Genomic DNA, 17940 nt, shown 5'->3' on the forward strand with positions numbered 1-17940 from the left:
AAGGGCTGCGGGAAAGCTGACAGGTCTTTCCTGTGGTTCAGATAGGAGGACGATCTGCTAATGGAGATTGTCTATGTCCTAGTAAGGAGGAGAGGATGGAAGATGATAAAATACAGGTAGGATCTGATGAGAAACAGTCAAATGAAAAAAAGTCTCATTTAATTACATCATTGGAGACAGCTAAAAAGTGACTTGTTGGAGCAGCTAGTCCTGGAGCCCACAAGAGGAGAAGCAATTCTTGATTTAGTCCTAAGTGGAGCACAGGATCAGGTCCAAGAGGTGAAAACAGCTGGACCACTTGGTAATAGTGACCATAGTATAATTAAATTTAACATCCCTGTGGCAGGGAAAACACCACAGCAGCCCAACACTGTAGCATTTAATTTCAGAAAGGGGAACTACACAAAAATGCAGAGGTTAATTAAACAGAAATTAAAAGATCCAGTGCCAAAAGTCAAATTCCTGCAAGCTGCATGGAAACTGTTTAAAGACACCATAATAGAGGCTCAACTTAAATGTATATCCCGAATTAAAAAACATAGTAAGAGAACCAAAAAGGAGCCACTGTGGTTAAACAACAAAGTAAGAGAAGCAGTGAGAGGCAAAAAGGTGTCCTTTAAAAAGTGGAAGTTAAATCCTAGTGAAGAAAATAGAAAGAAGCATAAACTCTGGCAAAATGAAGTGTAAAATATAATTAGAAAGGCCAAAAAAGAACTTGAAGAACAGCTAGCCAAAGACTCAAAAAATAATAGCAAACATTTGTAAGTACATCAGAAACAGGAAGCCTGCTAAACAATCAGTGGGGTAATTGGATGATCAAGATGCTGAAGGAGCACTCAAGGATGATAAGGACATTGCGGAGAAATGAAATGAATTCTTTGCATTGGTCTTCATGGCTGAGGATGTGAGGAAGATTCCAAAACCTGAGCCCTTCTGTTTAGGTGACAAATCTGAGGAACTGTCCCAGATTGAGGTGTCACTAGAGGAGGTTTTGGAAAAAAATGATAAACTAAACAGTAAAAAGTCAACAGTAAAAAGATCGTATCACCCAAGAGTTCTGAAGGAACTCAGATGTGAAATTGCAGAACTACTAACTGTTGTCTGTAACCTGTCATTTAAATCAGCTTCTGTACCAAATGACTGGAGGAGAGCTAAGTGATGCCAATTTTTTTAAAAGGGCTCCAGAGGTGATCCTGGCAATTACAGGCCAGTAAGCCTGACTTCTGTATTGGGTAAACTGGTTGAATCTATAGCAAAGAACAAAACTATCAGACACGTAGATGAACATAATTTGTTGGGGAAGAGTCAACATGTTTTTTGTAAAGGGAAATCACGCCTCACCAATCTACTAGAACTCTCTGGGGGCGATCAAGAAGCATTTGGACAAGGGGGATCCAGTGGGTATAGTGTATCTAGATTTTCAGAAAGCCTTTGACAAGGTCCCTCACCAAAGGCTCTTAAGCAAAGTGAGCTGTCATGGGATAAGTGGGAAGGTCCTCTCATGGATCGGTAACTGGTTAAATGATAGGAAACAAAGGGTAGGAATAAATGGTCAGTTTTCAGACTGGAGAAAGGTAAATAGTGGTGTCCCCCAGGAGTCTGTACTGGGACCAGTCCTATTCAACATATTCATAAATTATCTGGAAAAAGGGGTAAACAGTGAGGTGACAAAATTTGCAGATGATACAAAACTACTCAAGATAGTTAAGACCCAGGCAGACTGCGAAGAGCTACAAAAGGATCTCTCAAACCTGGGTGACTTGGCAACAAAATGGCAGATTAAATTCAACGTTGATAAATGCAAAGTAATGCACATTGGAAAACATAATCCCAACTATAAATATAAAATGATGGAGTCTAAATTAGCTGTTACGACTCAAGAAAGAGATCTTGGAGTCATTGTGGATAGTTCTCTGGAAACACCCACTCAATGTGCAGTGGCAGTCAAAAAAGAATATAAGAACGGCCATACTGGGTCAGACCAAAGGTCCATCCAGCCCAGTATCCTGTCTGCTGACAGGGGCTAATGCCAGGTGTCCCAGAGGGAGTGAACCTAACAGGTAATGATCAAGTGATCTCTCTCCTGCCATCCATCTCCACCCTCTGACAAACAGAGGCTAGGGACATCATTCCTTACCCAGCCTGGCTAATAGCCATTAATGGACTTAACCTCCATGAATTTATCCAGTTCTCTTTTAAACCCCGTTATAGTCCTAGCCTTCACAACCTCCTCAGGCAAGGAGTTCCACAGGTTGACTGTGCACTGTGTGAAGAAGAACTTCCTTTTATTTGTTTTAAACCTGCTGCCCATTACTTTCATTTGGTGGCCCCTAGTTCTTATATTATGGGAATAAGTAAATAACTTTTCCTTATTCACTTTCTCCACATCACTCATGATTTTATAGACCTCGATCATATCCCCCCTTAGTCTCCTCTTTTCCAAGCTGAAAAGTCCTAGCCTCTTTAATCTCTCCTCATATGGGACCTGTTCCAAACCCCTAATCATTTTAGCTGCCCTTCTCGGAACCTTTTCTAGTGCCAGTATAGCTTTTTTGAGATGAGGAGACCACATCTGTACGCAGTATTCCAGATGTGGGCGTACCATGGATTTAACAAAGAAATTCATATGTACCAGGCTTGTGATTCCAAGGGGAACCTCTGACACACTGCAAACCAAATGCACTGCTTCAGGTCAAACACACAAACAGATTTATTAACTATAGAGGTAGATTTACGTGATTATAAGTCAAAGCAGAACAAGTCAGATTTGGTCGAATGAAATAAAAGCAAAACGCATTCTCAGCTGATCTTAACACTGTCAGTGTCCGTACAAACTGAGATGCTTCTCACCACCGGCTGGCTGCCCTTCAGCCAGGCTCTCCCCTTTGATCAGCGCTTCAGTCGCTTGGTGGTGCTGGTGTCTGTAGATGGAGGTGGAAGAGAGAGAACATGGCAAAATGTCTCTCCCTTTTTTCATGTCCTTTCTTTCCTCTTGGCTTTGCCCTCCCCCCGCCCCTTCAGCGTCAGGTGAGCATCACCTCATCGCAGTCCCAGACTGCCCAGAGGAAGGGGGTGGCTCCCTCCAGGGTCTAACAGATTCTGTTCTTGCTGCATGAGCCAGTGTCCGTTGTTCCTGTGAGGCTGGGCTGGGTTTGTTCCATCCATGCTTGGCGAGGTGTGAGCTGCCTCTCTGCTCTTGGAAAGGTTTTGCCTGGGCTTGCTTTAAGCCACGAGGATACATTTCCAGCCTCGTAACTACATACATGAAATTATAACCTGTAACCTACTATAACATCACTGTAACAATTACTATAACATCCGTATCACAACCATGCTCAGTGCATCATGAGCCTTTCGAAGACACCCAACATGACAAGCTTTGCACTGGACACCACACAATCATTTTATGAAGATGAACATGGGGGTGTAGGGTGTTCCGCCAAGGTACAGAGCGTCACAACATCCTCATCAATTATTGGGAGTGGAACACATCCACCCTGATTAATTGGCCCTGTCAACACTGGTTCTCCACTTGTAAGGTAACTCCCTTCTCTTCATGTGTCAGTATATTTATGCCTGTATCTGTAATTTTCACTCCATGCATCTGAAGAAGTGGGGTTTTTACCCATGGAAGCTTATGCCCAAATAAATCTGTTAGTCTTTAAGGTGCCACCGAACTCCTCATTGTTTTTCTCAGCAAGTTCATAGATGACACTAAGCTGTTGGGGGAGGTAGATACGCTGCAGGGCAGGGATAGGGTCCAGAGTGACCTAGACAAATTGGAAGATTGGGCCAAAAGAAATCTGATGAGGTTCAACAAGGTCAAGTGCAGAGTCCTGCACTTAGGATGGAAGAATCCCATGCACTGCTGCAGACTAGGGACCGAGTGGCTAGGCAGCAGTTCTGCAGAAAAGGACTTGGGGATTATAGTGGATGAGAAGCTGGATATGAGTCAGCAATGTCCCTTTGTTGCCATGAAGGCGGACGGCATATTGGGCTGCATTAGTAGGAGGATTGCCAGCAGATTGAGAGAAGTGATTATTCCCCTCTATTAGGCACTGGTGAGGCCACATCTGGAGTATTACGTCCAGTTTTGGGCCTCACACTACAGAAGGGATGTGGACAAATTGGAGAGAGTCCAGCGGAGGGCAACGAAAATGATCAGGGAGCTGCAGCATATGACTTACGAGGAGAGGCTGAGGGAACTGGGGTTGTTTAGTCTGCAGAAGAGAAGAGTGAGGGGGGATTTGATAGCTGCTTTCAACTACCTGAATGGGGGTTCCAAAGAGGATGGAGCTTGGCTGTTCTCAGAGGTGGCCGATGACAGAACAAGGAGCAATGGTCTCAAGTTGCAGTGGGGGAGGTCTAGGCTGGATATTAGGAAACACTATTTCACCAGGAGATTGGTGAAAACCTTTGGGTATGGTGAGCACTCAGCCCACATAACTACTCCATTATTCACCCAATCAAGGGTGTGACTTGTAACCTCCTCCAACTTATCCTGGAATCTTGTTGAGGAGGAAACATTGTTCACAGCTTGGCGTTCCCCTTGAGAGCTTTGCTTCCGGTTGCCGGAGTTGTGAGTGACTATTTAGGATGATGTCACATCTCCGACACCCTATATATAGTGGGGCTCTGTCTGTGGGGTTTACTGAGGGAGCAGAGCACCAAGAGCCCAGTGCAGACCAGACACTCACCTCCGCCATGAAGATAACAGGGGCCGTTCTGCTCTTCGCTCTGGCACTTTGCTGCTTCTACTCAGGTGAGTCATTTTGGCTGTAGCCTGTGCTGAGCCCTGCCCTGATACCTCTGCCCCCTGAAAGGTGGGAGCCAGCCTCACTCTGATCTATACAGGGGTTCGCACATCCCCACAGGGGCTGATTCCAGGAGCTCTAACCTCCCTGCACGGATCCCAGAGCTCGGAAGGGCTGTTCCCGGGGTTCCCTCGGGGCTGGGATGTCACTGACTCTGCCAGAAACCGAGGCAGCTCAAAAGAGTCACAGCCCCTAGAAACCAAACATCCATGGACTCCCCTTTCTTTTTGAATTTCTTCTCATCTACGGTTCTGGTTGTTTTCTGATTACTTTGTTGAGGTTGAGGAGGTTGGCAGTAAAATTCTTGATCTAGTTGTTTAAATAATTTTAATTCCTGTTATTGTTTATTATGAAACTCCACAAAGAGGCCATCAGCGAGGGTGGACAGATGTTCCGATTTTATAGATTTCATACATGCATCTGACGAAGTGGGTATTCACTCATGAAAGCGCATGCTCCAATACATTTGTTAGTCTATAAGGTGCCACAGGACTCTTTGGCAATTTTATAGGGACACTCCCAATATTTGGGGCTTATTCTTATATAGGATCCTATTTCCCCTCCCCTTCCCTCGATTTTTCACACTTTTTATCTGGTCATTCTACCATCAGGAGTCAAAAATTCCCATCCTAGATCACACCAGGCACCCATCTACCCAATCTCTGTTTCCAACACTAGTCTGTGCCAGTGTACTTAGGAGTTGCTTCATGCCCTGAATTAATTCAATTCAATGATACTTTATTAGCATGACAAGATCTATGGCATTGCCAAAGTAGAAAGAGGAGGATTTTGATCCTCTCCGAACACTTGCTTTTTTTGGTTAGAACCCTACCTTGGAATGCTGAATGATCCCATTGTCCATAGCTCCTTAATACAAATAATCTTCACTTGGGGGGCTGATATCTTAGTCAATTGGATACAGTTTCATTAACAGAGTCAGACCTGTTCAGAATGAAACATCTCATTAGAATTGAGTAATTGCTGATGTAATTCTGTGCTATGCCTTAACTCTGAAGAGACGCTCAAATAATAGAGAAAGGGAGTCAAAAGCTGCTGAGGTTTTTATGGCTGCCCTTGAGATCCTGGATCCTGCAAAACAGCTGCTGAGACACAACCTTTAGTGTTCTGGGATTTTTCAGACAGTGTCAGTGAATGGACCAGACAGCCTGTTGTGGGGTACATGGCGGAGTGTGCCGTGTTATGTTCACACCATCCAAATGGATGTTAGAGTAAAACGTAAGACTCTCTTTCTGGATGCTTGTAATATAATATGACGTGATTTCTCAGGATCCAGAACCCTAAGAACATAAGAACATAACATAAGAACATAAGAATGGCCGTACCGGGTCAGACCAAAGGTCCATCTAGCCCAGTATCTGTCTACCGACAGTGGCCAATGCCAGGTGCCCCAGAGGGAGTGAACCTAACAGGCAATGATCAAGTGATCTCTCTCCTGCCATCCATCTCCATCCTCTGACGAACAGAGGCTAGGGACACCATTATTACCCATCCTAGCTAATAGCCACTTATGGGCTTAACCACCATGAATTTATCCAGTCCCCTTTTAAACATTGTTATAGTCCTAGCCTTCACAACCTCCTCAGGCAAGGAGTTCCACAAGTTGACTGTGCGCTGCATGAAGAAGAACTTCCTTTTATTTGTTTTAAACCTGCTGCCTAGTTCTTGTATTATGGGAATAAGTAAATAACTTTTCCTTATCCACTTTCTCAACATCACTCATGATTTTATATACCTCTATCATATCCCCCCTTAGTCTTCTCTTTTCCAAGCTGAAGAGTCCTAGCCTCTTTAATCTTTCCTCGTATGGGACCCTCTCCAAACCCCTAATCATTTTAGTTGCCCTTTTCTGAACCTTTTCTAGTGCTAGAATATCTTTTTTGAGGTGAGGAGACCACATCTGTACACAGTATTCGAGATGTGGGCGTACCATGGATTTATATAAGGGCAATAATATATTCTCAGTCTTATTCTCTATCCCCTTTTTAATGATTCCTAACATCCTGTTTGCTTTTTTGACCGCCTCTGCACACTGCGTGGACATCTTCAGAGAACTATCCACGATGACTCCAAGATCTTTTTCCTGACTCGTTGTAGCTAAATTAGCCCCCATCATATATAGTTGGGGTTATTTTTTCCAATGTGCATTACTTTACATTTATCCACATTAAATTTCATTTGCCATTTTGTTGCCCAATCACTTAGTTTTGTGAGATCTTTCTGAAGTTCTTCACAATCTGCTTTGGTCTTAACTATCTTGAGTAGTTTAGTATCATCTGCAAACTTTGCCACCTCACTGTTTACCCCTTTCTCCAGATCATTTATGAATAAATTGAATAGGATTGGTCCTAGGACTGACCCTTGGGGAACACCACTAGTTACCCCTCTCCATTCTGAGAATTTACCATTAATTCCTAACCTTTGTTCCCTGTCTTTTAACCAGTTCTCAATCCATGAAAGGACCTTCCCTTTTATCCCATGACAGCTTAATTTACGTAAGAGCCTTTGGTGAGGGACCTTGTCAAAGGCTTTCTGGAAATCTAAGTACACTATGTCCACCGGATCCCCCTTGTCCACATGTTTGTTGACCCCTTCAAAGAACTCTAATAGATTAGTAAGACATGATTTCCCTTTACAGAAACCATGTTGACTATTGCTCAACAGTTTATGTTTTTCTATGTGTCTGACAATTTTATTCTTAACTATTGTTTCAACTAATTTGCCCGGTACCGACGTTAGACTTACCGGTCTGTAATGGCCGGGATCACCCCTAGAGCCCTTTTTAAATATTGGCGTTACATTAGCTAACTTCCAGTCACTGGGTACCGAAGCCGATTTAAAGGACAGGTTACAAACCTTATTTAATAGTTCCGCAACTTCACATTTGAGTTCTTTCAGAACTCTTGGGTGAATGCCATCTGGTCCCGGTGACTTGTTAATGTTGAGTTTATCAATTAATTCCAAAACCTCCTCTAGTGACACTTCAATCTGTGACAGTTCCAAAAGCCAGCTCAGGTTTGGGAATCTCCCTAACATCCTCAGCCGTGAAGACTGAAGCAGAGAATCCTAACATACAAGAACCCAAAACACAGAGAGAGACCAAGCAGGCTGCTCCCGAAGACAGTGAGGCACAATTCAATCCCTATTGTTGTAGGTTGGCTCTTTGAAAATTAACTGCTGAAGACACAGATCACAAGTTTCCCAACAGAGCCCCTAATGAGCAGGATCAAGAAGCAGAACCAGGAAACCCCTCACACTTAAAGAGAGATCAGGGAACAAAAAAGACACCTGAAGTGGAGTCCAGTGTCAGAGGCCAGCACCAGACAGTGTCAATGAATGGACCAGACAGCCTGTTGAGAACAGGTGAACCAAATGACAGAAAAGTGGCTGTGATATGAAATGCCCCTGAAATGCAGTACTCCATAACTGGCTTTTTAAAGCAAAGCCATTAACTGCTTTTTTTGTGGATAGTTTTGGGGCTAATCCTGCTTCCACTGATGTCAATGGACATTTTTTGGCCTCTGTTGGCTGGATGTAGCTTTGAAAGAACATCAGGGTATTATGGAGCTGGCAGCTAACAGCGATTTCTTCAGCTCAAGTGGCAGGGGCCTATGTTTCAGAAGCTAAAAGATGAGACCAACATGTGGGCGTTGTTTTATTATAGGTGGCTTAAGACAACCACAATCCTGCTACATGGTGGAACTGCTCCCTCATGAAACTCCAAAGACAGACAGACAGACAGACATTTCTTTGCATTTTTATGATTAAGTCTTGCTGACAACATGAATGTTTTCTGAACCCTTTCACTGAATTGAGTGGATAGATACAATCTTACCCTTCATCCAGAAGAAGTGTTAAAACAAACAGCACTGAGATCTTCTCAGAATTTCCTGGAAAAGTAGGAAACTCCCCACCTCCCCCAAAGGCGAGGGTGAGATCCTGTAGAGGAGACACCTGCTGTCATGGAGTGTGGGGGAGTCAGAGCCCTGCACCCCCGTTTCCTGCAATTCACCGGGACTCTCAGCCAGCCGGTAAAACAGAAGGTGTATTGGACGACAGGAACACGGTCCCAAGCAGGGCTTGTAGGTGCACTCAGAACCCCTCAGTCAGGTCCTTCTGGGGGGCAGGGAGCTTAGACCCCAGTCCTGGGGATCCCTCTGTTTCCCCAGCCAGCTCCACACTGAAACTCTCCAGCCCCTCCTCTGCCTTTGTCCCTTTCCCAGGCCAGGAGGTCACCTGATCTCTTTGTTCCCCAACACCTTCAATTGGCTACTTTGCAGAGGAGGGGCCCAGGCCATCAGTTGCCAGGAGACAGAGTGTCAGCCATTCTCTGTCCAGACACCATCACACTGGCCCTCTCGGGCTCTGCAACAATCACACACCCTTCTCCCACCACCTAGTTACTTATAAAGGCACAGGGGAAACTGAATACACGGTATTCAGAGAAAACATTAGGAACATACCCACTTTGTCACACCTGCCTAGAGTAGGATCACGATGGAAAGTCCCAAGAACGTTTGCCTCTTCCTCCGTTCCTCCTTTGCGATCTCAGCTCAGTTAATACAGCTGGTACAAGAGCTGACATCCCCAGTGGCACAACCCCATACCAGACCATTTGAAAAGGCTCGGTATAAAAATAGAGAGAGAGACTTGGTCAGACCTAGGGACATCAATAACCCCAGCACCAGGATGGGAGAGAGAATCTGAAACAGTCTCATTCTGTCTGTATGTTTTGTTCCAGATGCTGCTGGCCAGGCTGGTAAGGTAAGTCGAACTCTCCCTGTTCGTTAATAGTCACTTTCCCCAGTCTCTGCTTTGTAGCATCACAGGGACCATGATCTCTGGGTTAGAAACATACGAGAGCACATTATGACTCAGAGCAGAAGCAGACTCTACCCCATGCCGTAGCAAGGGACAGTAAATTGCCGGGGCTGAGAACCCCTGGGTACGTCTACACTGAAACAAAAGACCCAGGGGCCGGCCATGGTTGGACCGGATCAGCTGACTCAAGCTTGGGGGCTTGGGCTGCAGGGCTAAAAATGGCTGTGTAGATGTTCGGGCTCTGGGACCCTCCCCCCTCGTGGGCTACCAAAGCTCAGGCTCCAGCCCAAGCCCAAATGTCTACATAGCAATTGCATAGCCCGAGCCCAAGTCAGCTGACCTGAGCTAGCCAGGGGTGTCTCACTGCTGAGTAGCCATAAGCCATGTGGTCAGGGTGATGGATTCCATACGCTATTGTACGGGGCAGCCTGTGATGGGCCTGGGGGAGACACACAGAGCAACTGAGACAGAACAGAGGAGGTGCCAGTGTGACAAGAGCATGAGGAGTTTTATATTTGAGCATCTGCTGCCTGTGGAGATGCTCTTTCACTCACATTCTATATATATGATGCAGGTTCAGAAGCATCTCTTAGACCAGGGTGTGACAGTCTGTACCCCTATATTCACCCCTTTTACAAGACTATGATACATTTTGTACAAAGTATGCCTTGTGAGGTGGTATTTGAAAACTCATAACGTGCTGAACATTATAGTCCGTTAAATATGTGAGGCAACATTGTATGTAAAGTTATAATATTCTACTGTATAAAACATGTCTTCAGTCTGGGGAAACAGCCATAAACCAGAGACAAAAGACAAACTGATGCCTCAGCCAGGTCTCAACATAATCAAACAGACCATCTCATGGTTATGTGGCCATTCTTTGGTAGGAAAAAAGTTGTGAGCGAGAAATTTACTTGTTGGCAAATGAACAACTGGAAGTTCCCATCCCCACAAACTTTCTGTTGCATCAACCCCAGCTGGAGATGATGCTCAAAGAGGAGGGGAAGATATAATAATGGGGAACAAATACCCCAAATTACTCCTCCCTTTCTCTCTGCTCACGACATCACCAACACCTGAAGGACAAGGAGAGTAACACGGGACTGGGGGAGGGGTCCTGGTGGAAAGGACAGCCAGGAAGATTGCTGAAGCATTTGGTGAGAGAGACCTTTCACTTTGAATTCACTTAGCTTGATAAGTCAGGCATTAGTGGCATTTTACTTTTATTTTCTCATAGCCAATTCTGACTTTGATGCCTCATTACTTGTAATCACTTAAAATCCATCTTTCTGTAGTTAAGAAACTTGTTTTATCTAAACCAGTGTGTTTGGATTGAAGTGTTTGGAAAACTCCATTTGAGATAATAGGATTTGTGCATTTCATTTTCTATTAATAAAATGACAGACTTTATATGAGCTTGTATTGTCCAGGAGAGGGCTGGGCAGTACAAGACACACATTTCTGGGGGAAAGTCTGGGACTGGAAGTTTGCTGGTGTTTCCCTGCAGTGTAATTCAAGAGTGGCTGGCCAAAGCACTCATACCACACAGCTCAGGGTAATTTACATGCTGGAAGCTGTGTGTGAGCAGGAACAGGAGTGGTTGCTTTCATAGCAAAGCAGTGTAAAAGGCACCCCAGGTTGGAGAACTGAGGGGACACAGCTGTTCATCAGTCCAGATTGTACCCTGGGTAATGTCAGATTAGCATCTGATGCCTACGGAGATGCCCCTTCGCTCACACACCATGTGCTGTGGGTTCAGAAACGTCTCTTACACCAGGGAGACGGGCTCAGCTCCTCCTGGCAGCGAGAGGGGAATTGGGAAGTCAGTTAATCAGAACGTCAGTGGAGACAAGGGACAGGATTAGGTACTGCGAGCTCCCAGGGTCCTCTGTGTTCAGAGAATGCCCAGCCCCCCGGGCGAGTGGGGGCGTTGGGGCACTACTGAAATGCAGACAATGACTCTAACAGCAACACTAATGTTCTTCGTAGGGTTTCTGCAGCGAGTACAAGGAGCCTCCAGAAATATGCACCATGGAGTACTTCCCTATCTGTGGCACTGATGGGAAAACATACGGCAACAAATGCTTCTTTTGCGCAGCAGTCTAGTAAGTAACAGAATAAATGGCCCATTAACAAAAACTAAAATACAATTGTGAGGTAACTCAAGGCCCTGCCGGCGCCCATGTCTTTACCTCCTAGAGGCTGGGTCGACTTCCTCAGCTCTGGTTAGTGTGACATACCGGGGCCTTGACAGATGCTTTGCTCTCATTGTCCATACGGGTTGCAGCCCTCAGTTCTGTGTCTCTCTCTTTCCCTCTAGTGAAAACCTTGGAAGTCTTTGCTTTGAGCATTATGAAGAATGCGAGTCACATGAGGAAGCCAAACAAAAAGGTGACCTTTAGCACTCAGTTCCCACTGACAGATCCCCGCACGGAGTCCCGTTCTCGTCTCATCCACAGTTCCAGGCCTCTAAGAGCATCGCTGACTCCCCACCTGTCTGTGCAATAAAACAAACTCAGCAGAATTCGTTCCCTCGGTGGTTTTTCCCCCTTTCAGCGGGGGGCTCTGCTCTCCCGTGTCTCACACGGGCTCTCCCCAGCTTACAGACTGGAGTTAAGGAGAACACAAAGTGCAGTAGCCAGTCACAGGCATTAAGGGAGCCACAGACTGGGAATTATTCTATCACCTCCTGCCATGGCTTTTCCTACAGGATAATTCAATACACAAACCCCAGACACGTTCCCTGTAGCTGACTCCCTTCCAGACCTGAGTGTGCTCCATGGACCAGATCTTGAGACTATGAGGAAAACCCCAGTAAAAGACCTTTGCCTGGTGTAACGATGCTGCCTCTGGCAGGACATAACTGAGAGTATCAATTCAGGACAAATTGCTCAGAGCAGGGCAGTCACAGCCCAAGGCTGGGTTCGTTTACTATTAAGGCACCAAACCAGCCAAGCAGAGAGGACTTTGGTCTCTTCCCACTGGCTAACCACAAGTCACCACCAGGGCCACTCCTCATGGGGACGAATGGTTATGAAAACCAATATCCCAGTAAAAGAAAAAAGATTCTTTCAATCCCAAAGGACCAAGCCCCAGACCCAGGTCAATATACAAGTCAGATCTTACCCACAAATCACGCTGTTGACAATCCTTCAGAATCTAAAATCTAAAGGTTTATTCATAAAAAGAAAGAAAGAAAGAAAAGGTAAGAGCTAGAACTGGTTAAATGGAATCAATTACATGCAGTGATGGCAAAGTTCTTGGTTCAGGCTTGTAGCAGTGATGGAATAAACTGCAGGTTCAAATCAAGTCTCTGGAGAACATCCCCCGCTGGGATGGGTCATTCAGTCCTTTGTGCAGAGCTTCAGTCTGTAGCAAGGTTCCCCCAGAGGTCAGAAGCAGGATTGAACACAAAATGGAGGGGTTTCCAGGGCCTTTTATATCCTCTGCCATGTGGAAGGACACCCCTTTGTTCTTACTGTGGAAAATAACAGCAGCAAGATGGAGTTTGGAGTCCCCTGGGGAAGTCACATGTCCATGCATGACTCAGTTCGTTACGGGAGAGCAGCCCTTGCTCACATGCTAATTTGAACATTCCCAGGAAGACTTCTCATGTGGATTGGAGTCTCCCAAGGTTCATTGTCAGTTAAGTGTTTCTTGATTGGACACTTAATCTGAAGAGTCCCTTCTTAATAAACTGGCCAAATGCTTCACTGGTACTACTTAGAATCAAACACATTGAGATACAAGTACATAGCCAATATTTATAACTTCAAATACAAAAATGATACATGCATACAGACAGCATAATTATAACCAGCACATAATAACCTTTTCATAGACACCTCACTGGACCTCCTTTGTACAAGATTTGGTGCAACTATAGGACCTGGGTTGCAACAATGATCTATACGGTCACAGTTCATGTCAATAACGTCACACCTGGGAGAACACCAAGGGATGAGAGGGGATGGGCTCCCCAACCCAGACATAGGGCCCGGGGCTACTAGTCAGGGTGGGAGGTGTAAAGGGCTTGTGGGCATGTGGATCCATGCTGTGCCCCACACCCTACACACCAGCAAACCCTTGATCCTGCCGATACACCCCCTGCCCCAGAGACCCACGAGCTGCACAGTTCGTCGGTCTCCTCCAGGGTGCACAGGGGACTGCAGCCTCCCTCTGACTGGGGTCCGAGCTGCGCTGATGCCCTGTGCAGCAGACAACAACCTGCCACATTTGGCTCTTCACGTGCTTGGAAGCTGCCTCACTTCCGGGCTGCCCTGGGGGAGCCTGACAGATCTCTGGCCATGCTGGTGCTGGCTGCCAGCCCAGCGCCCTGTCCCAGTGACTCGGAGCATCTGGGAGCGGGGAGACGCCAGAGACAAATAACAGGGAGGTTGGTACGAGGGAGTTTACAGGGGGAGTGGGACTGTGGGGAGTGTGACGTTACTGATATAATCTGAGACCATATAGAACATGGTTGCAACCAAGGTCCTGTAGTGGCACCAAATCTTATGTAAAAGGGGTCATATAAGGTGTCTAAGACCAGGTTATGGGTTGCTGGTTGCTGGTTATGATTATGCTCCGCGGTGTCTGACTGTCCGTGCTCCAAGCATTTCAGTGGTTCGGCTGCTGCTCTCAATGGCTTCCCAAAAACATTCCTCCACTCGGTTACATGGAGCCTGTCTTTACTGGGGCTGCCAGAATAAACTGCAAACCGCCCAAAACTGCTGCTAACCTCCACAGTTCCCAGCCCAGCTCCTCGGGGCCGTCTGACACAGCAGGATGTGGGGGGTTCCTCAGCCCAGTGCCAGGAATACCCCCCTCCATCCCAGAGACCATCACACACGGGCCTGCAGGTCCCCCAGCCGGGGTCCGGCCTTTGGTCCCCTCCCCATGGCCCTCTCCTTTGCCAGCCACAGGCTGCTCCCCAGCCTGGCCCTCAGGCCGCCGGGCCCAGACCTCGGGCTGCCTGCTACATGGGCCTCACCCTTGCAGCTGCTCCCAGCAGGGCCGCCCAGAGGGGGGGGGGCAAGTGGGGCAATTTGCCCAAGGCCCCGGACCCAGCAGGGGCCCCCACGAGAGTTTTTCGGGGCCCCTGGAGCGGGGTCCTTCACTCGCTCTGGGGGCCCCGGAAAACTCTCGCGGTAATTCGGTGGCAGGGGGGCCATTCCGTTCCGGGACCCACCGCCGAAGTGTCCCGAAGACCCGCGGCGGGGACCCCCTGCCGCCGAATTACCGCCGAAGACCAGGCTGCACTTCGGTGGCGGGTCCCGCTTCGGTGGTATGTGACGACTAAGGGATCAGGCACCAGCAGGCAAATCAAAATCCCCCCTGCCCCGTTTATCATCCTTATCCCAATCCTGTGATCGTGGTGTCCGGAATCATGAATTTTGAAGCCTGGGGTTGGCTACGCTGTGCTCCAGCCCTGGCCCTCCGTGGTACCTGCTCCCCCCGGCCACAGGCCCTGTGCTGGAGGGACTATGGAGCTCTGAACCGGCCAGGCGTTGAACTGGGCTGTCAGGGGCCCAGTGACGAGTCAGCCGGCTCAGACCCGTATTTTCAATGGTGCAAGTCCTGAAGCCAAGAGCCAAGCCAGAGTTCAAGGGCTTTGCCTGGGGCGGAGGAATCCCCAGCCCAGAAGCAGGGCCCAGTGCACCCAGACAGTTACCCGGTGCCCAGCTGCTCCAGCGTTTGGAAGTGGAAAAGGGAACATCCCATCGCTTCCCCCCAGCAGTGTTAGCCAAAAAGGGCCCGATTCTCCCCGGAGCTTACCCAATTACACCAAGGAGGCACGGAAACAGGAAGACGAGTACCATTAGCTTTATTGATCGATCAGCTGAGCGGGTGTTCTCGTCCCGGCTAATGCCCGAGAGAGACACACCTTACATGGCCGGATGGGCTTACCTTTATACCCCGAAACAAACAACTTTGTTGACGTCTTATTTGCGTTACTTGGCTGACCCTATAGGTCCTGTAAATGTATCTATAGGGAATATTGAAGTACATAGAATACATATATCAATCAAAAAGGAACAAGATATGCATAACTGTCACGGATACATCCATCATGATAAGGGTGCAGCTGCACGGATACATTTATCATTGTAAGGAAGACATAAGATATCCCCTTTAACCCCTTATACTATCATACTAACTACTCTTGGCTTCATGCATGAGAAGATGACCCATTAGGCTAACTGCTTTTGGCCATAAGCATAAAAGGACAGCTGCACATATGTTACGCCAAGCGTGGGCCTTGCTGATAAGCATGAACTAGTACAAACCAAGCATAAACTGATAATAGCTGACACAGGCTTTTCTCTCTGCTTGCATTTTAAGGCCTTGATTTTACTTATGCTAAGGGCCTTGATTCTACCTATGCTAAGGGCCTAGTCTTGCTAACAGGCTTGTATTGGCCTATTTTTCTAACAGCAGCACTGGGGCCATGTGGTGCCCCACTGTGCCACAGCCCACAGCGGCCCCACATCCCTCCCGATCCCCGCAGCAGAGGCCTGTACCCTGAAGCCAGCCATGATCTCCCTGGTGCACAAGGTGCGGAGGGGTCCCTCTGCACGGGGTCTGTGCTGCCTTCCTGCCCCATGCAGCACAGCCACCGCTCGTCCCGCTCCTCTGGATCCCAGCAGACCTATCGGCTGCCTTAGTTTGGGGCTGCCTGAGGGAGCTCTCCCTGTGCCCATTAACATATGAACACGGGGCTACTGGCTGCACACTGGTGCCACGTGGCCGCTTCCTCTCCCTCCTGGGCCAGACTGAATTTCCAAGCTGCTGTTACCAACAAACTGGCAGGGGCTTGAATGGTAAAGTGGCTGGCAGTGTGTGAGGGGCAGGGCGCATGGACCCTGGAATATGCTGGTTTCTGCTGCAGGACAGCAAAGATGAATGTGATTGGGACACAAGGTAGCAGCTCTCAGCAACCTACAGAGCCCCGGACACACCTGGTCGAATGTAAATAACCTGCTTGCTTTCCTCTGCAGGTGCGACAAGATTTACAAAGGCTTACGCTGAATTCACCCGGGTATGTCAGGGCACTTTAACCTTTCCCCACTAATATACATTGCAGTCCCCAAAGGGTATTTGATACAACCACATTCTTGTCCAACTTACGAGGGAATGACGATTTGCTGTAATGGTTTGTAGCCTTAGTGACCATTTCGACAGGGATTTCATAATCCAATTGGAGAACCCAATCTCTTGTCTATATATATGAGATCTCCTCCCTTGGGCTGCATTGAGGGAGCATCTGCAGAGCTCAGCACTAACAGACTCCAGCAGACCCACAAACCACATCCACCATGAAGACAGCAGCTGTCGTTGTGTTCTTCGCTCTGGGGCTTTTCTCCAGCTTTCAGGGTGAGTAACTTTTGCTGCAGCCTGTACAGAGCTCTGTGTCTGACCCTCTAACCTTCAGCAGGGGCTCGACTGTTAAAAACCATCTCGGCCCCAGCTACAGACGTTTGGGTGTCATAAGCAGGGGAAGTGGCTCATGGCAGAAACAGTCATTTTCTTTTGAAAGATGTTACTGAGGGGCCATTAAGGCCTTTCCCCAAATTCCAGTCTGGGAGCTTCAAACAATTGTACTTGCAATTAATTGTGGGTCCTGGTGATGGTATTTCAGGTCAGACTGTGGGTGCATTACACTCAGTGTTTCTATTTGTCACAACAATTGGATGAGGGAGCAGGAAACCTTTCCATGGCCCAGTTGCTGGTTAGGAAGCTACATGCATTATCCTAGGCAAAGATGAATGTTGTTAACTGATTTCCCTCTGACATTTCCCTTAGTTGTATTGTTTGTGTCTCTGTTTTCTTCCAGACGCTGTTGGCTATAATGGTCAGGTGAGTCTAACTCTCACTGTGACTCAATTGTCACTTTCCCCGATCCCTGGCGTGTAGCATTATGGAGACCAGGCCCTCTGGGTTAGAAACACACTGGAACTCATGAGTCAATATGGGAGCAGACTCTACCCAAGGCCCTAGTGAGGGCAGAGTGAATCCCTGGCCTGAGACTCCATGTGGTCCGAGTGATGGATTCCATACACAACTGGACAGGACACCGTCTGTGATGGGCCTGAGGGAGTCACAAAAAGCGACTCAGAGATGGAAGTGGGAGGGGATGGTATGACAAGAGCATGAGGTTTTTCATATTTGAGGATCTGCTTCCTGAGGAGATGCTCCTTTGCTCACACACCTTGTGATGCGGGTTCGGAAGAGTCTCGTGGACCAGGGAGACGGGCTCAGCTCCTCCAGGCAGCGAGAGGGGAAT

At 47.4% G+C, this 17940-nt stretch overlaps 1 protein-coding gene across 1 annotated transcript; it reads left to right on the forward strand.

Annotated features, from left to right (window-relative positions):
• The first annotated feature begins 4704 nt into the window (after window positions 1–4704).
• LOC120370199 (ovomucoid-like) lies at window positions 4705–12058 on the forward strand. The gene is made up of 4 exons (XM_039484531.1): window positions 4705–4762; window positions 9574–9596; window positions 11646–11761; window positions 11977–12058. Exons 1-4 carry the CDS (start codon window positions 4705–4707, stop codon window positions 12056–12058), a joined length of 279 nt encoding a protein of 92 aa, XP_039340465.1.
• The last annotated feature ends 5882 nt before the right edge of the window (window positions 12059–17940 follow it).

This window comes from Mauremys reevesii, linkage group 8, assembly GCF_016161935.1.
Source record: "Mauremys reevesii isolate NIE-2019 linkage group 8, ASM1616193v1, whole genome shotgun sequence".
Lineage (NCBI taxonomy): Eukaryota > Metazoa > Chordata > Testudines > Geoemydidae > Mauremys > Mauremys reevesii.